General features: G+C 37.0%; 1 protein-coding gene across 1 annotated transcript in view; it reads left to right on the top strand.

The window, feature by feature from the left end:
• The window catches only part of LOC100651552 (thyroid receptor-interacting protein 11), a 44,845-nt gene that overhangs the window by 1,228 nt on the left and 18,795 nt on the right, over window positions 1–24,822 (top strand). Inside the window, exon 3 of the mRNA XM_003393514.3 lies at window positions 2,417–2,491. Within this exon, the coding sequence (XP_003393562.2) occupies window positions 2,417–2,491 (75 nt within the window). The remainder of the gene's footprint in view (window positions 1–2,416; window positions 2,492–24,822) is intronic.

The following is a 24,822-nucleotide window of genomic DNA, read 5'->3' on the forward strand; positions in this document are numbered from 1 at the left end:
ATGATATTTTACACCTTAAATTCCCGTCTTTCTCGTTAAAAACTCATCTAGGAAAGAGCTTAAATATTCCATTTTCCTGGGTATTGTAGCATTGCCTTCATAAAATATTACATGTTCGACCTTCGAATAGCAATCGTTCTATTGTGCAAAAATAGTTTCATCAGAGGAGGGATGGCGAAGGGGGGCAGAGGGGTCATTGAAGTCTGCACGGTCACGTCGTTCCGGTCTGTTATCGCGGACAATTTGTGGAAGCATAAGGGACCGAAAGCGTGCATCACGTTTGTTCGTGCTTTTGTGGTAAGCTTCAGGACGGTACCCTCTGTTGTTCTAGGAACCGATAGATAGCGATATCAAAGCCTTTGGCTCTGCATTAACAATACTCGCATCCTATGCCCTCTACCTTCTTCAGAGATACCTATATGTATAACGTTACAATGTTAACGCACCGATTGACTTTTACGTCATACCTGGGAGATACCGTGTATTTGCCACGAAACGCAACTATTCGTAAATTGATCGCTCAACTATATGTGTATGTATGTACATATGTACATATATAGGTGGGAAGAGTTTTAGACAGGGTGGAATTTATACGATAAAATGAATTGACTAATTAATCATGCGAAGACAGGAGGGAAAGGCAAAGAATTTGGGTAGCGAAGAGCAGGGTTTTATATTTTTGTGTACAGAGCGAATTACATGGAAAACAGGGCAAATTTTCAATGTAACTTTAATTAGGGATTTATAATTTACGAGAGCTTATAATAAATAATAGCAATTGTATTAATCTTTTTAATAATCGTGTTTTGTCTTACTGAATCATTATGTGTTTTAGACAGTCGTTTTTTAATTTCGTAAATCATTACACTCGTTATCACGTATGATCGTAGAAAATGAAGTTATATTTTACATCAAAATTGTATGTAACTATTATGGTAGTGCAGGCGTATAAAACTGTTGAAACTTTGAAGCATCTGTTAATCGTGTTATCAACCTGCTGGAATCGTAATATCGTTTTCCAATATTAACGTTCGATATCCGAGCCGTGTTCCTAGAATATAAACTACATGGTTTAGGGAGTGTCTTTGATCGAATACGATGGTAATTATAAAGATCGATCGCGTATTCTTTATTGGTTCTTTCGTTCAGTTTGTTTTATAAAACTTCATATCGAAACGTTTTAATGATACTTTCGTTAAATTCTTCCTTGAAATATTATATTAAAGCTGTTCTATATTAATTCACTTACTAGATATGTTTACAGTAGATTATATAACTTTGATAAATTTGTTGTATCTTTCTTCTAAATTAACTCACTTACTAGATATGTTTACAGTAGATTATATAACTTCGATAAATTTGTTATATTTTTCTTTTAAATTAACAATTCTATTGAAATTTGAATAAAAGATGTACTTGTAAATAACAAATTTTACATTAAACTCTATGTATACAAAAACCCTTAGAAAATATTAATAAATAGACATTATTATTACGTTGTAATCACCAAAATCTCTAAATATCACAAAATTCATTTTTCCTTCCATATTTTTCTCTGAAGCAGGCTTATCAAATTATCGTTATTTTTCATAAAATATTTCTTCGTCGAAACCTATGCTTACAGATCTAGAAACTATCGATAACTCGAAAAAGATATCTAACCATTTAAGCGCATTACTTGTGGTCGATTTAGAACGTTTCAAATCGTTTCACTTTCGTTGCTCCCAGCTTTCGTAGTAAGATTGTGAACCGTATAGGTGAAATAACGTTTGAAGAAGGAGTTTGGTGGTGGTTATCGCAGCGCAAACCTGAGATAAGGAAGGCAAACAGAAACGCGCATCGTACGGTTCGTATACCCACGACGTACCACCGGACTTCCTTCTGATTATGGTTACCAATATTTAAGTCCGTAGCGTGATTACCACGTTCCCCATGTCAACTTTCCTTTTTTCCCTCCATTTTTTTCTTCGCTCCCCTTCAGGTTAAGAGATACCGATTTTTCGTTGCTGCTTCAACAAAATCATCAAGTTACAGAAATAAATACTTCTGACGCCATTATAGCTATCGAACACGTCACGAATAATCTTCGAACTCGCTTCTCAAAATTTCAACATTATCATTTTTTTATTCTTAGATCACGATGAAAATCCGTTCTAACTTGGATAGTTCCTGGTACTTTACTAATTAAGCTTAGAAATTCATTTTCAGAGTATCGAGTATTATTTAATCAAGAAACAATCCAGGGTATCTTGAGTTTATCGCGTTCCGATATCAATACATAATCTGCGCCAGGATTGTAACTCGATATATGTATGTAATTAGACAGCAAATAATTTCAGCGATTATGATTATGTTTAATTCTCTATGCTAGGAGTATTAAAATACTACTAAACACTACTTATCTCATTTTGCATAGATTTCGCTACTACGACGGCAGAACTGTGAACTCCAGAAGACTGTCGTCGAATTAAACGCAAAACCAAAGGATTCGGTGAGTTTCTGAAATCTTAATTTCTTACTAATACTGTTATACAAGGTTATACGAGAAATTCCACTAGGAATGTGGACACGTTTTAACGGAAAACTTTGAATAATATTGTCTTCTTTTATACAAACTTGCATATTCAACGAGAATTTTATATGCATTCATGACTCAGTAATAACACGTTGTTAGTTTAGTTTAAAAAGTAGAATATAATAAGGCTGAACGCTAAGCAATAACGTTAATTAAGTATCTAGTATCCATAGGTAATTGTGTTCGTATAAGTTACCAGAAAAATCAGTTTCATCGATATATTTCGATTTTTTCACATTTATTTCATTGAAACCTAATAATTGCCAGGAATTCTGTAATTATACTCATTATGATTAGCAAAATCTATATAAATTTACCGATATAAAACGTAACGTTTGCTGAAAAAATTACGGGACATTCGGACTTTACGAGTATCTATCAATTATCACGTATATGTATTCCGCAGTATTTTACTCTATGTTTTACTTCCAATTATCCAAATATCCAAAACATTAATAGAGGATCTTTAATCAATTCGTTTAATTCATACATAATATAAGTATTATTATATGGTCCGATATTCAATGCCAATTTATTGCATCTAATATAGTACCAATTCGACGAGAGGAAAAGTAATACTTTCAAAATATTGTTATTAATTAGTACAGTTGAACATACATGGCTACGAACTTTCATTCGTTGTAATTAATCGGTCTCGATCGGTTCGCTTTCGTTGCTGTTACCGTTGCCAATGCCGTTGTCACTGCCGTTGCTGTTGCCGTGCACGCTGTGTAATGCTGAGTAGCAGCTGATGAGGCAGATACAAAACTGCTAAACACTGTTTCTTCTTCGCATTTCATTTGTACGTCTCGCGCTCTTCTACTCCACTCAACGCTTCCACACGCGTCGTTGGTAATATACGACGCTTAAAACTTAGTTAAGTATGTACATACTTGTATTGGCTTACAAATTCTCTTCGCACTCTGAACTATATATTTTTGTATCTCCTACTACTTTTTTTTCTTTTATTTGTGTGTCACTTTTACGGGATTCTAATGCGATTTATTTCAAATAAGTTATCTATTTTCTGAAATAGCCTTCATCTTTAATTTTTAGTTATAAAAGCTACTTCCAGATAATTGCAAACTACACTAACGTCTAAATTAATGATTTAACTTGTACGCTTATTTCTGGTCGCTAGGGAATTTGACTATATTCTCCTTCGTCGTAAAAATCAATAATGAAATATGTATATAATAATAACATAGAAAAGTACAAAAAAACAGACTTTTTTTTAACTTGATACTTGTTAAGAGTAGCTGAAGTCAATACGTAATTAATTATACGGCGAAAAAGTTAACGTTAAAAATATCCAAGTTTTTGGAGAAATCTGCTATACACATATTTTATGCAGAAGAAAATATACGTGTTTAATTCAGATCAAATAGTTATGTGTAATGAAAATAATTATCGCTAATTGTTGCTAATTCAGCAATGTATCATTCTGATGCAAGTGATGTTTCTAATGTTAACTCTTCTGCTGCGGTATTCTTGGAACTAAGAGCGTTCTTGGTATACAAACCGAGACAGCTTTCGTTGTATGTAACACGAAAGAAATATACGTATAAATAATGATACATATTTAAATATGTACTTTGTACAGTCTGATGCGATAGATGTATAAGAATAACACTGACTTCGTGTTTCAAAGAACGCATACGTATATTGTAGCAAATTTTCATTATAACCTAATATGTAGATAGTTAAAAGACTAATAAATAAACGAAAAATTTCTGATTCTAATATTTTGTTTTTCCCATTATATTTACATTCTTAAATAGGGAAGAATACAATCATTGGACAATTTTTAACAATTATGTTGACGTATTCTACATATACAATTAATATTAAATCAATGGCACTTAATAGCATTACCGTAGTTACAACAAACTTTCTTAATTCGCTGTCTCGTAAAACAAGCATAAAACATTGAAAGAAGCGTTTCACGCGTTTGAAAATTATTCAGCGTTCCATCTATCAATGGAATAGCAGGCAGTACGCGAGTTCCGTTTACAAATGTATTCCTGAATAATATTCATTAGCTTCCTGGTGCGACGTTCTTTTACCATAACCAACGTAACAACAAAAATTGCGTCGCAATAGGTAAAGCAATTTCACGTGGTTTTCACGCAGCTGTTGGGCGCGTACCATTTCATTCTGAGCTCACGAGCAACTCGAGTTCCCTGAACCCACCGACAACCATGTATGCAGAAACGATCGTGTAAGTACAAACGCGTCTCTCTCGAGTGTTACACGCCTCGACAAAATGGAAATGAAAAAGGGAGAAACATGGAAATGGAAACCATTTGGACAATGAATGTATCGTAAAGAATCAGTTGCACGATCGACGAAGCACGTACCCTGCTTCGACTCGTAACTTTTACCCTGTTAGCATTCGAAAGACGATAACTCATTGTTAGGTCATCGCAATAATAAACCGCGATCGAGTGTCATTAAATTGCTTGCCACGGTGCGTTATTAAGTTTCGAAAGTGACGCAAGCGTTTAGACGCGAATGTAACGCATCGTTGTGTAACCTGAATGAAGAGCAGCACCCATTTGCTACCGCTTCCCGCCCAATTCGAGATTATTTTTTCCGTGTGCCATTTTTGCCATCGTAATTCGAACGATCGAAAAGTAAGAAGATTGCAGTTTGGTACACGAACGTGGAAGGGTTTACGAAAGCTAGCGTTTTTATTTCTTTGTCCAAGGGAGACTCTGTTGGTACCGAAAGTATTATTCCCATTGCTTATGCTATTAAGGATTAAGTATTTCTTAAAGGAAATAACGATAAAGAAATATCGAACGAATCTTTGCGATTCCTTTTCATAACCACAGTGTTAAAAGAACATATTCAACTATGCAAATTGATTGACAGAAGATTGCAAATGAATGGCTTAATGAGTCAGTAGGATATTTTCCGTGAATCTAAAGCAATCAAGAAGCAATTTGACATTGTTTAATATATGGCTAAATTATATAGTATATAAATATTTTAAAAGACTATCGAGACTCAGAATTTCCGCATTTTCAACTAATGGTCGATTTGTATGTTTTTATTAACTAATATAGAGATAACGTAGTCCGTTTAACTGCTCTTTGATGTCGCAAATTATTTGAGAAAACAATCTCACATCTGCCATCGCGAAAACTGCAGTCCTCAATTACAGTATCTTAGCATAATAGATATTCCGTTCCTATGTTTAATTGGCTAAACCACTTTTTATGCTAGATTATTTCCTTCTAACAAGTAGCTCGTAAAATTATATATAACTTCAATATTTTATACAAGTGAACGAAAATACATTTAACTAACTTTTATCTTAAGCGTGCTACATCGTTTTATTGAAAGAAATATTTACTCTTGTCCAAGGAAACGAAAAAATTACGCGTTAAGACGTGCATTTTATATTTTAGGACAAAACAAATTGAACGAGTGACTCTTTAAGTTTAATTAATTGTCAGAGTAGGTAGTTTATTAAATTCGTATTAACTAGAAAGATACATTGTTCGGATTATCCGAGAGGACAAATTATTCCGGATTAATTATTATTAACTAAAACAGTTACGTAACTTCGCCAATCAAGAAAGCAATTTCAAAATTAAACACGAGACGATCTAATCTTCTTTCTCGCTTATAACTGATACCATTAAAAATGATAGAAAACAAAATAGAAAATGAAAGAAGGATAAAAAAAATTATTGAGTGTTTATCGAAGTTGGCAGTATCAAGATATAAAGAATGAAAAATATCGTAGAAGGAGATGGCTGAAAAGGCCACTTCGATATTGCACTGTTTCAGTACCACGGTAAGAACGTTCGCTAGGAATGCGAGATAAGCTCGATAACCATAGCCTCGCACTTTATTTCATATCTTGGACCAACAAAGGATTGGTCTTAAACCTCCCTCTGTTCATCCTCATTATCGTTGTGAGCACCGTTCAAAAAGAAACGTTTCGTTCTGTTCGACATTTTTCTTATTGTCGTACCATTTCAAATTCGTGCCTAGCGGTTATTCGAATTAAAATTAGTCGTTCTACATAATCGCGATGGGGTCGGGCACGTGTGGCTTCAACGCGACCGATCACAAGACATTGTGCCACTCACGAGCACCGGATGTAGCCGGTGACCTCCGCCACTTCGACTTTTAATAATTAATCAGATGCTGAAGCATCGTACTATTTCCATCAGTGCGATCGCGTAAGAACTTGTCATTAAGCAAGATAAAATTCGTCGCAATGAGTCATTCCTTGCCGACAATGGTTTGCGACATATAAGTGGCCGAGGCATCGTTTTTAATCGTCGCAGTTAATGCATCGTAAATTACTTAATGCTAAATTTATTTATAGTATGATACGAATTGTGCCCGTTTTTTATGTATGCTGAAGGAATTAAAAACGTGACCCTGTATCCGTATAAGTATGTGGAGGTGAAACATGTTACGCGCAGATACAGCCTCTCGAAAATGAATATAATACTGCGTTGATAGTTATTAATACAACTATCAGCTTAATTTGTTAACTGTGAGACACTTTGTCGTAATCGCGTTCGTACTGGCTAAATACATATTACTTAATAAGAGCACGTTAATTGCCGTTCCATAATACCATTTGAACTTGCATTTAGCACTTATGTGTTTTCAAACGTAGCTCGATAAATGACCGACCTCGTTCTATAACACTTTTACGAAATAGAAATAAGCGTTATCGAATTAGTCGTTGGAAAAGGTACGATTAGTTTTGCTGCGTAAGTGTTTCGATAAAAATCGGGTAGATTTGATGGGAGAAAATTCCTGTGATATTTAAAACATCGTAAAATGATTGATTCTGAAAAAATACTAAACTTTGATACACGAGGTTAAATAACCTTGCACAAAACTGATTGGAGACTTGAAAGAGCGAATCGAAAAACTTTGATCTATCTCGCTTTTCTCGTAATTAATTCGAACGAGTTAAACGTTTTATCTTTTGACGAAAAAAAGGAAACGCATCGATCCGATGTAACCAGCGTGTGCCAACGTTAATGGTTCGTTTTCGTTGATAACGCATCAGAGCATGATAGGCTGAATAACGGGGGTGCTTAGTCTCCGGGGGTGATAGTGTCTATGACTACCCTCCAGGAATGGCTATAAATGTAGGTCGAGCGAGCTTTCACTTCGCTTACGTGTCTATCGCTACTCTGTTCGTCTAATTAAGAATTTCGCCAAAAGGTCAGTAGAACAAACCCTTAAATGTTATTTTTATTCGTTAATATTAGAACCACCGCCCCACGCTATCTCTTTGAACGCCACTTTAGTTGATAGCTTTTAATAATACGACCGCCATGAAATTTCAGTCGAGAACAAAGTACTATTTACGAAACAGTATTGCTTCCTTTATTCTTTTATTCGAATAGCCGGTAGTACACGATTGAAAATTTCAACGAATCAAACAAAATGGATTAAGTTCGCTTTAATAGAGGCTGCTTCGCTTGCGAGGATATCGACTAAAATTCATCGATAAAAGCATAATTCGGCATTATATCGGTAAAATTCGAAGAAAATCTGATAAAGTATGTTACGAAACATTCGCTGTAATTGTGCCGAGATAGTGAAAAATAAACTGTTAACTAAATCCATCTGAAATCTAATTGTGCGATAGGTCTAACAAACTAATAACTATGCTCAAGTAAAAATGTTTTCCACCATTCTTGGAACCAAATTCCAACATATTTTACAACATATATGGATCTGTATATGAAATTAACATTTCAATAGCTTCAAAGCGATCTATTCATTAGATATAGCTTTTGTTATCACCAACCTCCTCTTCATTTTCAAATACGATGATATCAATCGCTGTTCTCAAAGTTATCAAAAAATCTTAAGACGCTTTTTAATGAAAAACGTGGACAAACGTGAACAAATATGGACAAACGTGGACAAACGTGTTGTGTCACGAATGACGTACCAGGTTAGTTTCCAGTCGGCGAAACAGTACTCTTTCGGTGAAAAAGGAAATTCCTCGTAGGTGGGCTCGTACCCACAAAAAACGACGCTAACTGTGATGCCAGTGGGGGAAGAAGCTGAAGAGGGCAATCCCGTGATTATCATAATGTCACCGGTAATGTACCTTTTCCACTCTGGTTTCCTTCAGCTGCGCCCGCAGCACCCGTTCACATGGGGGCCGATAAAAATGTCCTGTCGTTAACAGTGACGCGTTATACATTCGTACACAAACATATCCCAACGGAAAAGGTGGTAGCCTGGCCTAATTACATTATTCATGACTACGTCTGCGGTGTTCTTTCGTCTGAACGACACATTTTGCCCGACAGAGAAAACTTTTTTTTGAATGAATCTTTATGCGCTCCTGAAAGTGCGGATTCGCGACGTGAAAATATTCCGTTACTTTTAGCAACGTACGTACGGTTTACAAGATTTTTACCTTTCAACTGGTTACTTCTTTTCGCTTCTTTTATTGCAAAGGTATAATGTTAACAAATCGAAGCAATACTCATAGACATATCATAAACCGTAGAAAATTTAAATGTTTGGTTTGCAACACGTTGTCTAAAGTGAAGGTAGTACAAAATTCGGTATGGTTTCTTTTTCCACGTTATAAATTTTTTCTAGCGAGTGTAACGATTTATGGTGAATACATAGAATGCAGAAGTTTCATTCAAAATGGTAATAGTGTATATGCATTGTGAAGTTCATCTCGTGGAAGGACATCTTCGTGCAATTTGTTCGTTTAAAAAAATTGTATCCTCGTCTGAACGTTTTGTACCCTGCATGTAATGCAGACTACATTTATCACAAGGTATGATTTGTATCATCGTATTTTTATGCAATTTCTTCGGTCTGATTACTTTAGAATTTTGTTTATAAATATTTATATTACTCAAAAACACATTAAAGCGGATTAATATCTTGCTGAAATTAACCCTCGTTTGTTAATTTTTTACTTACTAGCTGAAGAAGCTTTTGTCTAAAAATTTATCCGACAAAAAACTTAACATCGATCGAAATGAAAAAACAAACTTTCTAGGAACCTAGGTAACTTAATTATCTCTCAACATGTTCAATATCCTCGTCTTCTACTTCTGGAGCTAAAGCTCGCATTCATTTTCCACGAGTACATATATCATAAAGCTAGATATTTTTCTACTTTTTCTTCCCATTTCAGCTATTTAGCAGTTTCGTGTAATTCCGAAGTCTCTAAAACTTTAACCAACGCGATTCTACCTTTGTACTCAACCATGCTTTCTCTTGATGATCCAAAATATATCAAAACAGATATTGAAGTAAACTTTTGACTCAAAGTTTGAATATTCTCACACGGAAGAGATGCACGCGGTAACCGAGCAACATTAGGAAGTAACGTATCCTGTCTTGTCTCTAAGGCCGAAGGATCGTCATCGTGGTACACAAAGAGACTCGTGTACGATCGTTTGCGTGCAAACGTGACAGTGTCTACGACACGCACTATGCGTGCAACGATCGTCCATCGCTCGGATGCACTTGCGTTTGTTATCGGAAAGCGAACTAATGGAATTGCATCGAGCGTGGCATATGCACGTGCAAACCGAATATATTGTTGTACAGATGCACCAACCAACGCATCGTATTAGACAAAATGATAACAATTTTAAAATGACGATTATTCATAGATCAATCACTTTGGTATTTTCTTTATTTAGATTATCGTTGATTAACGAACTCTAGGGTTCGCGTCCGAGACTACTTCTGTCTTCATCTTCCGCTCATGGCTAATATTAGGCTGGAAACTATTAAACTAGAGTCGATAAAGCGATATAGATTTCTCGGAAAAATGGTCTATACCGACCCATCAGATATCTGTAAGATCATCAAACTAAACATTGCATTGTCCTTAGCCATGCTGTTACAAGCAGGTTCAGAAACCACAAAATGACAGTTACATTTTCGTCCAGTGCCCTGTCCACTCCGACACATCCGTCTTGTAAAGGGAAGAGTCACTGGGACATAAGCTTACGTAGCGTCAAAGTTTGGCTAGGGGCACACGTGGCCGCCGCGCCGCGCCGATGTAACTGCGTTTTTTACCTGCATTTCTTTCTGTTTCTGTTCTCGGAGCCCGCGGTAATGCGCTTTTCGTTTACACAGGCCCGACTGTACTTGGTTCGGGTGTATGCTCGCACGCGCACACCGGATCTACAATCTATACCTATGTATGTAGCTGTAAAAACACCGTATGTACATACGTATCTTTGATATCTGCATTCGCGGTTATGGCGCGATCGTTTGTGTGTCAGTAGTAGAACGTGGCCTCTTGGTGCGTGTGCCCTCTCCACGGGGAGGGTTGCTAGGTGGTAGGAGGTGGAGTAGTCGAGAACGCACAGTCGCTTCTCGACGATCGGACCGTAAACGTGGCGTTGCTGTCCAGCACGTGACGAACGTGCTCTTCCTTGGCCGCGAGCGAACTCCGTACCGCACCACGCATCTACGCAACTTTTTCCCCCCTGACCTTCCATCCCTGGAAATTCTTGTGGTGTTTCACTCGAAGGCAAACGTAAGGAGGTGGCTACATTTGGTGATTCTCATTGGCAGATGAGCACGGCTCGTACAAGTAAGAGGATATGTCTTCTTTATTTGATTCTTTTTAAACAGACGTTAAGTAGGGTTCTATAGCTAACATAAACTTTCAGCTTCGATGGATTTTGTTAGTTTCAAATGCTATAAATATATATATTTCAAATTGAAATTTTAGATAAAACAGGTTGGAAAGATAGTGGATAGAAAAAGTTTTATGTCGTGACGTATCTATTTAATGGAGGACTTGTCAGTAAGGCCTGGATTTAGAGCATAAACGTATGTTTGTATCGAGTGTACGTGCACGCTCGCTCGTAATAGAGGTATCCGATAAGCGATATTTAGCTAGAGCCGATTAAGAGAACGAATCGAAACACACCGTGACAGGATTACCGTATCGGGCAGCCGCTGCTAATATTTGTCACGATTCCCGATAAGAATCGCGTTACAATGTTACATATCGTTGATTCCTCGATACGTTTAACTAGCTGTAAAACGAATGCAAGAGACACACGAGACACAGAGACATTGCGAACTTGCAGTATATTACGTTTCCTCGTACTGTGTCTCAAAGAGAGCGTTCATGCTCGATCGTAATGACGCGGTGCTCCTTCAAACCTGCATCCGAACGATATTTAAACCCAATCGAGACGTACTATATGTTAATAATCATTCTTCGCCATCGAATTACCTCATAATAAAGATTAATTGCACGGGAGACCTGGATGGCGCAGAGGGTGCGCAACAAGTTTCCAACCGGGCACGGTAAACTTCGCCTCTTCTAGATTGGAAAACATCCTTCGTTAGAATCGTCGGGTAATTACCAACTTTTCTGCCTCTAAAACTATTTATCGAGAAATCTAATTCGTTCCAAGTCTTTCGCGACTCGTTCCGAGTTTTTAATCAAATTGCATGATTTTTCTTTGCGACTTACGTTTAAAAGCAAAAAGATCTCTCGCAAAGAATCCTTCTCGATAATCAGACGAAAGAATATGCAATCGATATGTTACTTACACGAATGCAAATCATGTTCGTTTTTGTACGTTTTTTCCATAAAGTTTACCGTTTCTCCATGTCTTAAAATGGCTATTGCAACCGACTCGCGGCTCATTTGTCGACGATGATGTTCAGTACGGCGTAACAAACCGCTCGAAACGTTGCGAACATTATGAACAGGATTAACACTCGCTATGCAAATAACCCTATGAAATGATTTTCCACAAACGTGTTTCGAAACGCGAACGCTGCTGCACCCGGTAAACACAGAGATTTCCGGCGTTGAATCGCGCAACTGCGTCATTGGTTCATATTTTGAGAACGTGGATCGATTGTTAGGATATCGATGGTCATATAGTTTCGTTTTTAGGACGGGTTATCGGCTGAACAGCTATGACTTAGGCGATATTTTGGGAAAGCAAGTATAGAAGAATTAATACAACGGAGTGGCAAAAATATAGTACTGAATTAAATATTATCGTTTTAAATTTTCTTCGTTTAAGCTTGTACGAAACAAACAGTTCTCCTAAATTATCATCCTGCAAAAACCATACATCAAGAGAAGTCAATTTTTTATACAAACACCTTAATCACGAGATATTTCGTGTAATTACCAAGTCTTTAAGTAAAGTATTATATTAACATACATCCTATAGAATAGTATTACTACCAATATTTTCAACTGTCAATATTATCTTTCTGAAGAACTTTTTATCGAATATCAACTTTTTAACTTTTAAATAAAAAAATATTAGGTTTAGTTTTACCTCGAACGACTAAAAATGAAACGCGAACGGTGAAACGCGAGCACGCTATCGGTAGATAATAGACGAAGGACGAACTTACCTATGATTACTTAACGAACGGAACGATTAGCCGTATACACGTTCGTTACCGTCATCTTTGTTGTAAAAGTCAGTGTGTAGGCTATCGCGTGATAAAATTCGCAGTGCACGCTTATTTGAGTGCCATAGTGATTATGTGCATCAATACCGCGATATTTTTGCGTTTTTAACGTACTCTTTTTTCTAATCGTTGACGTTTCGAATGAATTGTGGTCGTTTAAAATCCATTTAAAAATACGCATCCTTCACTAACGATGATTAATAGCGAAGATTAAAAATTTCGTCGACCTAAAATGAATTTGCAAAACAAATTTCAGTGATTCGAAACTCGTCTAGATGTATAGATTCTTGATTGGCGATAATTAACACCATGGAAAATAGAACGTGGCACGAGAATGATATACATAGTATTTTTTCTGCTCGGTGCCATCACGTCGCTACGCTTCTAAAACTGTGATTAAGATTACGTATCTCACAATCGATAGATTAACGTACAGCCTAATTTATCGAAGTTCTATACAGACGCGACGTTATTTCGATCACGCCGATACAGCTGGCTTTTTTATCGCATAGAACTTATAACGTTTTCATTATCGCACGATACAAAACGTACGGAGAATTAATACTCGCTTGTATAATATTCACGTAAGCGAAACCGATATTCAAATGTTCGCTTAACATTTCCCTATTAAAACAAGAAAGAAAAAAGCAATTGGAATAGTCTTAAACTTCGAGTGAACCGAACAAAATGTGTCATTTATGAAGTACGTAAGTTGTGTGGAACGTACGTACATTACTTGCAATTAATTAAGTCGATCCTTGTACTTTAACCTTAGAGACAGTAGTTCAGAATCCTTTGTAATGTTCAGTTGCACCTGTGTTAGTCTGTTGCTTATCTATTTTTTGCATGTCACGTTTCCAACATGTTACATTGATAAGTGATAAGACATTCTTAAAAAATCAATTCGTTACTGAAACTAAGCGAATTTGTGCCTTTTAACTATTCTCCTAAGTACATTCTTCATTTTCATTTGAGTTCTAAGTTTACTTAAGAAAATTCTCAAACGTCGCTAAAATTTCATACGATTTCTATAAAAACGCAATCGAGATAGCATATTATCGCGAAGGATTTTGTCGATCGGAAATATCTTCCAAGTTAACAAATATTTTTCTAAATAACCAGACGAACCTTGCACCTGAATGAAAAGGAAAAGTTGTTTATAACCGCGTGCCATGAAAATAAAAATGCCGGTAAAGATGCAAGCGTCACCAAGGCCTGCGTTCACCGATCGAGTTGCGCAATACAAGTCTTCAGAATTACAGTATTCATTTTTTTGTTACGTTCGAACGATAGGAAAAACGCCACGTTACATGAATTTATTTTGTCAACTAAAAGCTACCGACAGAACCAGGTAAATCAATTTTCCGTGTTGGTAAATTTTCAACGGAAAATTGTATCGGTAATCTCGCAGCGAGCCAAATAGAAAATTTACAGTAGCGCTACAAAAGCACAGGAATCGAAGATAATAACGCAAATATAAAACAAGATTAATAAAGGCGTTCAGAAATTAAAATTTCATGTCACTGTCAAACTCACTGTTTGAAATATTTTCCATCAAGAAACGAACGGAAACAAGCAGCAAATATCGATTGTTTTTGAATAAAAAAATAAATATCGGACGATTGCTTGGAAAAAAATGAAAAGCAAAAATATCCGCAAAGGTGTAAGAGTAATCAAGGTCTCCGTCCAGCGATCCAGTTGCGCAATAAAACCGTCACGTGATTGTCGTACTGTGCTCCGCAGTTGCAAGAGTCACGTCAACGTAACAAGACGATCCGAGATTCGCAGATTTGGAGTAACGATAGGTGTGCGCAGAAAATTCAGTGTAATATTTTCCGTTCATTAATTCAAGAGACCACGATGCAGGGACGTGTTTCGTCTTTACGTAAGTAACCGTTGACAGTCGTGTCCAAAGTTCAGACGATAATGAAAAAGGGGAAACGCGATAGTTTGAGGAACAGTCGAGAAATTTTTGTCGCGTTAAATTGTTTTGAACCGTTGTCGAAGATTTTTATAAGTAGGATGTTCGATCATACGAACAACGATAAAAATATTAGAATATTACCAACATCAACACGTACATCGGCGTTACATTTTAAAAATTTTACATTCTTCCGATGTGTTAAATATTTTCAAATTGAAGCAACAGAAAGAAATATACACAGGAATCTACCGCGAATCTTTGAAATTAAATCTTGGCCTTCCATCCTAATAAATGCAAATCAGTTTGCATAATTTCGCGAATAGATATTCAACAATCTATCATATTGCTTGTGAACATTCGCGAGGTGTTTGATTTCTACCGATTAGTTGCAGGCATCTTTAGAGATACTCTAGAAAAGGATCCGGCTAATTTGTAATATATGGTGAAAGGTATATACAACGTACATACTTGTTTCAGAAGCTTGGCTCTAGATTTAAACTTCCAAAATGTATTCTCTAAGTTAATGAAAGGAAAAGAAAGAAAATCAATACCAATGTCTTTAATTTTAATTTCAATTTAAATTTAATTTGCAACAATACGACCGTGCACACTGCACAGAAATTTCTAACTTTCCAAATCCTTCGTGTCGAGTCATTGATCCAAGGAAAATCATCATCTTCGGCCGACTAATCTGTACGGAAGAATGTTCAAATAACAGTTCCATTCGGAACGAAGTAGAGCGCGGCGAGCTTTTAGAAAACACGTTAGATCGTGCATTCCGGCGGGAGGAAATTGTTAAGACAAATAAATTCGTTAAGTATATCCGGGTAAAAATTTTCACCGGGACATATGTGGCACATCCAGAAGGAGAGGAAACGTACACGAGCACACAAGCGAATCGTATTCTAGTGGCTTCGATGCTCGTCGAACACCAGAGCCCAGAGCGTAGGGGAGAAACTTAGGCGTGAATTGAAACACACGACGCGCGGAATGCTGTAAACTCGAGTAAATTAACACCGACATATTTTCACTTAACGAAAGGAAAGGAAAAAATATAAAAAAAAAGAAGAAGAGAAAACTTAGAAGAAGAAAAAAGGTAGACTGACAAAATTTACGGCGTTATTTGTTTCGAGTCACTGACAACTGTTTCGTCACGCATGAACCTCGACGTCAACCAGCTAAATGAGAAGTGCCAGAAGAAATGATTTTTCAACTGTTTTTATAACTGAAGATAGCGCTAATGCGCCATTATGTACATGTAATCTCGGGCTGGAATCAAAGTCGTTGTTGTATTCGGGGGAAGTAATGTAATATGCGGGGGAAGGCAAATAATTAAAAGGTAAATACGATGATAAATGTAGTTCATCTTTTCTGGTTGTAATTTTTTGTTTGTAGAAATTAACAGAAACTATGATTATTATACAATTCACTGTCAAAGAAGTTTATTACGATATCTGTACTCTTTATATGTAAAAAGATCACGAAAATCCATGGAACTCGTAAAATACCAAACAAATCTTTCGTTTCTTTTTCTCTACTACTACATCCTTTCTGTAGTTTATAAAATCTAGCTCCAAAACATTAAACATCTTATTACATGAAACTTTCTTTTATCGAGCAACGCATATGCGTACTTCAAATAGAAATAACAAAGAAAGTGTCGACTCTTTTGAAGAACCTTACACTCGACATTTATCGCTATAATTGGCTTTGTTCTTTGTTATCGTCCAACGTTAACAACGTCAACGTTATTAACAATAATCCATTTCAACCAAATTTTTCTAAGACGGTGCGGTGCGTCAATCGAGCAGCACGTTTCACTGATCCTGGGGTATAAGAAATTACAGTCGATCGTCTATTAACAGCTGATTAATTGGATAGACCGATGGAAAAGGAAGTTCACTGGAAATTGTGAAGAATCGCAGCACCGTGGAACAACAAGACGTCACGGCAATTATTTGAGATTTCCCGGACGCGTTTAAAGCTGTCCGCGCAACCGATTTGAATCAAGTCGAATCGAGTCGTTCAATCGGCCTGACTACACTGGAAACTTTCGTTTTCACGGGAAACGGACCGATGTCGATAGTGGCACGAAGAAACATCGCAGTCGGAGTCGGAGCGATCGCGAGTTAAATCGAGCCAGCCCGGGGGGGACGTTACAATTTCACGGTAGCGGAACAGAGAATGAGATTACCCACGTACCACGAACCGCAAATGCGGCTTCCCCCGATCTCTGTGCTCATACGCTCGCATTTTTAAACTCGACGCGACGCCACGTGTAATGCGCGGCCTGATCTACTCATGGATGACCAAAGATCGATAGGTGATCGTGTATAATTGATACCAGAAAAGAGTAAAGCCGTGTATTTGATTTTTATCCGACATCCTCTACGAAACGCTACTCTAAACTATGATAGAATTACCTGGTATATTTTAGGCCATTAATTGATATTTAAAGAAAACAACAAAATACGCTTTCGATTAATGAAAAAGCAATTTATCAAGATTACACTATCGTAGATGAAAATGTACTCTGGAAACAAGACTTTTGCAAAACATTCGATTCGATAGTTTTTAGTTATAAAATTACGGTTTGAGAAAAAATGTATAGCAACCAGTTTAGCGTGTGTATTATATTAATTGATAATTTTCTATCAATATGTTAAAACGAGTAAGTGGCTGTAAATAATAGTTTTTATGCCACTTTGTACTAACTGGCTCGTTGCAAACCGATTATACACAACAATCGTAAATATTAGTAACATTAATAACGCTGGTCACAGTTCGCCGTTCGTTGAATCAATCTCGTGCGACCGATACAACTTTGACAATCATTTTAAACTATAACAAGTACGGGCTTTGAAGTGTCGCGAATTACCAGCATCGCGTAGAGGGACACCGAGATTGAGTTGCGGGTAAGTTGACAAAGTTGCCCCGGCAAATTTGTCGCTACACATTTGCACAGGAAGGCAGTAATTCATTATTATGTTACTGTGTTGACATGCAATTAACCACGATTAGCAATTGGTTAAAATGTAATTAGATTTGCTTTGGAATCGGATCAAACGCATTGTTTCTTTCCAAAGTGTCAGCTGCAATATCTTGTCTCGATTCGGCCCGTAATCGTTCGAAATTAATACACTAATTTTGTTTCGCAAGGTGTTATAAAGAATCTGTCCTGCTTATTCGTGTTTGCACGGGTAAAGTTTTATGATTGAGTTCTGCTTCAACCCTTTGATGATCTTCTATCATAATCATGTTTCATTTTCATGAAAGCATTTCGTAATTCAAAAAGGATATATAAGAACAAATTCTAGGAAAGTCTTCTTCGAAATTAGAAAATTCTTCTAAAATCTCTAAAAATTAAAAAGTTCCTTTAACGTAATTATTATACATTGGAAGCACTCCGAAACCTACGGTGGACGTTGAAAATTACAAACTTCAAATCCTTGATAAACGATAGAAATAATAGCAAATTTTGATTTCGTTACGTTAGCTAAAGTCTCGCTTTCCTATATCGTGAATAATAAAGGATAAACATAGTTTCTTCTATTTTAAACGAGAGGAATAAAACATTCAGAGGTATGGATGGTTTCTAGCAGTGAAACATGTTTGAGCTGTTCAAAGAACACGAACGTCTGACGTCTTTAAATATGTCAATTCGTCCTTTCATTCCTCTTCCTCTCTTTTTTTCATTTTTTTGCATAATACCAACACTTTTCATCGTTTACTATTATCGCTACTATTCTATTATTTCATGCACTCTTGCCTTACTGAATAAATAATGCCCCTCAAGGCTCATTCCTGAATATATCTAAAGGTTTCCTAGATAACAATTATCGCTTGCGACTGAATTTTTATTGTCGAATGGTTTAGATAGCGATATATCTCGGATCACTAATAAATATACATGCAAAAAATTTATTAACTATTATTTACGACTCATGCAGTCGCCCTCATTAACAGAAAATAATATCCCGACCTGACTTTTCTTCGTTAACACCGCGAACGATAGTTTGCATCCACGAACTCGGAGGGACTTGTGTTTGCCGACGCAAATTCTTAAAAATTTTTTTAATTTCCTAATTGCGGCTGGAAAACTTTGCGACATGATAATCTAGTTAGGAAGGAAGGAAAGCTATCAAAGAGAACTCGGAAAAATCGTTCTCTCTTGTAAGTATTTCACGAAATCTTCCAAAAGCTGCAACAATACTTTTAGAAAAATTTTATCAAATGTTCGCTAAGAACTACTACAAGTTTCATGGTTTCCAAGTTGTGACATAAGATTGGAAGTATTTAATAAGCCATTAAAAATCACGTAGACCTACATACATATATATATATATCACCAAGAAACGTCAACTGATACGTAACAGTGAACGATCATTTTATGAAACACTGCCATTTACATTACTAACGCAGGATGTACATAACGTAAGACTGATCAAGAAATAACTAAGAAAACATAGTATACAACAACATAGTGTAATTTATTAGTGATTCTAACTATCACTGTCATTAACACTGATATTAGCACACTTTTCCTAATATCACCTTGTACCATTTACTCTCCCGTTTATAAGGAGACTGCGGAAAGTTTCTTTTTCTGGAACGGTGAGGTGTACCAAAGATCATGAACGGTCGATAAAATATTTGCCTGTCATGATACGACTATTGCATCAACGATATGCATTCAAATGAACTTTTTACGTGAAAAGTTAAGTCTTATCCTGTAACTTTAAAGACGTAACTTGTACATAGGAATAAAGTAGATCAATTTCCTTTTAGAACAACGAGATTAATATTCACACGAGACCTATTTATATTTTTAGAAGAAACGCTAACTACTATGGAAATGCTGTCAAGGATAGCTGAAAGACGTAATAGCTGTATCGAAAGAGAATCGAATAGAAAGCAAATCGAATCGGACGATTCGTAGGAATCCTTTTTATCGTACGTCGACGATAAAATTGATGAAATTCATTATTAGTACACATTAATAGTACATTAATAGTACACATGAACGCTACGTTACACATCATAGGTCGTTAAAGTATTTGGAACGTATCGAGTTCTTTTTCGAACAGTCGATGTTTTATCAGCTTGATGGAGTGAATAAACGCTAACACGTTTCAAGTACCAACCAGGTTGCCCTCTTTTTCACCAAAAGCCGTCCGTTACCTCTTATCGAGTCCGACCGAACGCCGCGCCCCGCCGGTGTGAATTTCCAACGCGTCCCGTTCATTGTTTAAGGTTTTACAAATTCCATGAACTGGATGCCGAGTTTCTCTAAGGTCTTTCACACATGCCAGTGTGTATTTTTGGTGCTATTATTTGCTCAAGAATTACAAAACGGGGAGAGACACTCGCTTCCCAGGAAGGAGAGGAAGAAACCTGCTTTCCGGTGAATCTCAACGACTCGCATAGGTGAGCTCGAGAACTCGACGAACTTCCAGTTTGCGTTGACTTTATTTCGGTTACGCGAAATCGCGCGACATATGAGATTTTTCCGTTCGCATTACGTGACGTGGAACACAATGGCACGTGTCGAATGAGTAATACACTTTCTGAAACAGCATCGTACCTTTTTTCTTCTCTCTCTCCATTTCTCGATGCGTCACGCCGTGTCGGCTACATTCTGTTTGCAAACGCTCGAACCAGATACGTATTCGACGAAACGGAAGGGAGTGTTGAAATATTTGAAGATAAATGCAGGACTGTAGAGGATAATACAATGAATTGTTTCGTTGTTGGTGACACAGACATCGTTAGGAGTTTCAGGAACTTGCGGATAGTTGTAACTATCTTAATCAGGGGAGCGAAAAAGATTGAAAAAAGGAATCTTTGTTCGAGAGTTAAGCTTTAATAAACTGACATAGAATGTCAGCTACAAGCGCGTCTTTCCACACGATCTAGCTGATCCGTTCCCGCTTTTTCAATATTTTGAATCGCACGCGGAGCGTAGGCAACGCATTAATTAAAAAGTGGTCTGCGATGTTGCGGCTGACTGTGAACCCAATTCCCTTATCTTTGACTGGAACGCGCTGAATGCTAACTTCTCAGTATCTAACACGAGACACGGTGTACCTTTTCCATCCTGCTCGGCAATATCGCGAGAAGGGAACGAAGACACCGGTGGACTTACTCGGAAAGAGCCGAGGAGGCAGTAGAAAACGAAGAACAGGAAAAAAACGCAGCGATGGGAACGACGAGTCTCGTCGCAAACACACTTGTCGCTTTGCTGACTAATCGCCGCTCGTCTCCTAACTCTGATCCTCTATTTCGTGATCGCGTGTCCTCAATGGGGAACATTCCCGCAACCGTTCGCGAAATTTAAGAGCCAAATTTGCTAATGTCACGATAAAAGTGAGCAGCGGGTCTGATAAAGAATCTCGAAAACTGTGATAATTTATAGCAACACAAGTAGAATTCATGCCATCGACGGCATTTCACGGTGATTCGTTTCTTTTCCAGAATTTCAATCGGTGATCGATTTTCTACTAAAATAAAGAATTTTGAGAATGTTCTATGAAGTTCGTTTTGTATTGGTTAAGCTTGAAACTGTTTTTTGACTGATCATGTTGACTTTCAACGAGTGTTTTATTTTACGCTGAAACCTGTAAACTAACTTCAAAGAAGCTTTTGCCTGCGCTTAATAATAATATTTTGCAGCTAGATGCAACGTTTCGAAAGTCGGAAATGTTTTATCGAATATAAAATCAAATACAACGATGTATAATGACGAAGCCCACGCGACAGGGCGATGAAAAGAACGAAGCAATCGTTTTGAAATAAGTGTTTAAGAAGTTCGTGTTGGTGCAGCGAAAGGATTCAGAAATGAAGAGAGCGTAAAGATTCCTTTTTATGACTCGATTTATCCGAGACGATAGAACATTACAAAGATGACGTAACTTGGTGACCGACATTTATTATAATTATTCACTGACCCTTAAACCGCCATTATGGCGCCTGTGACCGCTCTGCCCTGTACACTGTGTCCAATTCTGCTTTTTTATGAGTACAGGCTTTTTTACAGACTGTATTTTTATGTAGAATTGGAAAACAATATTACTAAATCTCTAATTTTTAAAACGGTACATTTATCATAATAGGATCGAAAACATTCAACTGGTGTTTACTTAAGTATTTGTTTGCAGAAAGCAGGATTAGGTAAGAATATTAGTGTTGTTAATAAATTTAAGTAGCAATATTAATGGTATTGATAAACTTGAATAATAGTATCGACCTTTGACTATGTATGTCAAGGTACTTAGCCTTTGATACGTAACTACAAGCTATTCATCGTTCAATAGTAAAGAAAATACAGAATTCTCAAAGTAATTTCCTTAAATCTATTTTCATCCGTATTTCCTACATCTAATTAAAATTCAGACACCCTACAGTAGTGAGGTGATTAGGTCGTGATAGGTACTGAAGGAACCCTCGAATATGTTTAACAATAAATATTTATTAACCATATATTGTATGTGTACACCGATGGGTAGAACTCGCGGTTACTATTATCGTTTCGCGGTTACAAATTCGACAACTGGTCGATGCGTTTTTATACGCGAAATAAGTTCAGACGATGATTGCTCGGCATGCCGAAAATTTGGATTGATGATTGACTCGGACCGTTGCGATTGTAACGACTGTGTAGCGACTGACTTTCCGTCACGATGCTGCTGCAAAGGAAAACTATGATGGGGTGTGTCTAAGGATGCGAGATCATCGAATTCGTTGAGGAAAGCCTTGGTTCGGAAATGAACGTCGTTGTTAATTGGCGAATTTTGTGTTGGTCGTTGGAAAAGGATGCTAACTGCCCTTGAGAGAAAGTTGCTAGCGGGAAACATCGTACATGAGAAAAAGTAGATTTCTCGTGTCTTCCTGTAGTAGGTGATAGACTAAGGAACTGTTAAGACGAAGGTTATTTGTCCCTTTGGAGGACCTTAGCTAAATAAATCCTAAGATTTTTAGCGAGTCCTTAGGCTAGCTGAAAATATTCTGTAAGAATGTATCGACATCTAGCAATCATTTTGTCCGAAGAATTGGGTCTTTGTGTAGCGAGCTACGAGACAGAAACCGTTGGAAAGTTTACTGTCGAGTGCCGCTACAGAAGCATACGGTCTGTATGATGGTCACCATCGAATTACGTCATTGACCTCGCGCGACGTTATTACGTTCGTACCGGTACAGGTACAATGCACCTCACGGAGTATCGGAGATTAGGGCAGTACATGTTAAACTGAAACACTAACGACACAAACGTATGTAATTACGCCAGGCGCTATGTCTGTTTCATACCGTAACAAGTCTTGATAATTCACGAAACAGTCGTATCACGGCGTCCTCTTTATTTGTGAACTGCCGAGGAGTTTTCATCATAAATGATATACATATTTTAGCAATATTTCTTTCGGTTGTATTCTTGGTTCCGTGCGTACAAGTGATAAAACAACACTTATAACATTTTATGGTATTAAGAAATTCGAAGGTAGTGTTGCTTTACCACTGTGAAAATTGTACAGTTCTTTTAAAGTTTTTTAAAGTTAAAATTCGATCGCTGCCGATTTTATAAAAGTGGAAATTTTAGACTTAATACATTTTGCACTGTTAATAGACGGTGAATGTAGTAGCAGAATTCCTCCTAGTCACATTGTGCGCATACACATGCCCGGACAGCATTTTAATTAAAGAGCTTAATGCAACATGATCGATCGTCTAAAGCAGAGCCGTTTCAGTGATGCAGGTGTTTGCGCTATCCATTGTTTCGGTTGGTACAATACGTCTCCCCGCTATTACCTTTCAGTTTCGTAAATTATATCGCGTTATCGACGTGTGTTTTTCCATCCCTCGTTACACAATACAATTAACCTACATGCACAGCAATGAGCAGCAAATTTTATGGTATTTTGAACGAACATTAGTCGAAGATAATATTCATAATAAAATGTATCGGTGTATTGCGTTTAAAGAGCAATTAGTTACCGACTACCGACTAGCTGAAGTATCGTTCTACGATAAATATTCTTCCTGTAAATTATTTTTTCGCTTTTACGTTCCAGGCTGGCGCACGTTCATTGTGCTAATTCGTTCGGCATGCACACTAAGTATGAATAGTTTTTCGAGTAACAGGAAAGTAACAACCCGCATTGTGTGCCGTATAAATTCTCTTCATTTTGTAATCTGCTTTACGCTTGTCCTTTCAATTTCAGCGATTTCACGCTTTTTATCGAGTCTGCTGGCAATTCGTGTATTAATCCTCGTGCTATGTTGTCCCTGTTCGAATCACTAAACATTATTCTACATCAACAATTTTACATCAGCTTGCATTCTTTAACAATTATAATAACAACTTCATAAATAATATAATATATACCTAAACTTTCCATTCCTTTTATTTTTACGTTTCCCCGAGGTTGGAAAAGTTATTCGGAATTTTAAGCACCCATCCGCGTATTCCCCGAATTGCAACTTTGAAGATATTCCGAGAAGTTTTGGCTATCAATCTGCTTTCTTTTACCCGTTTCATTCGGAAGATCATTTGATGTTGTCGAGAAGTGAAGATTAATCGTCAAGATGAATAACGATTAATGAATCGAGTTACAAAGTTTTCAATTCAATTTACTGGACTCGCGATCGTTCGAATTCAACCCAACCCATGTATAGGCATACGCTTTTGTAGAAGAAAATGTTGCTTTTATTGTAAATTTACGCGTAAGACCACTGGTAGATAGAAATGCCGCGAGCTGCACTCGAGACTGTGGTTAATATTTGCAGCGCGAACAATGCTCCCAGTGGCTGAATACTCGAACGTTCATTATTCCTGATACCTGGACTCAGTCCACTGGACTGACATATCTAGGTGGAGGGA

Source organism: Bombus terrestris, chromosome 2, assembly GCF_910591885.1.
Source record: "Bombus terrestris chromosome 2, iyBomTerr1.2, whole genome shotgun sequence".
Taxonomy (NCBI): Eukaryota; Metazoa; Arthropoda; class Insecta; order Hymenoptera; family Apidae; genus Bombus; species Bombus terrestris.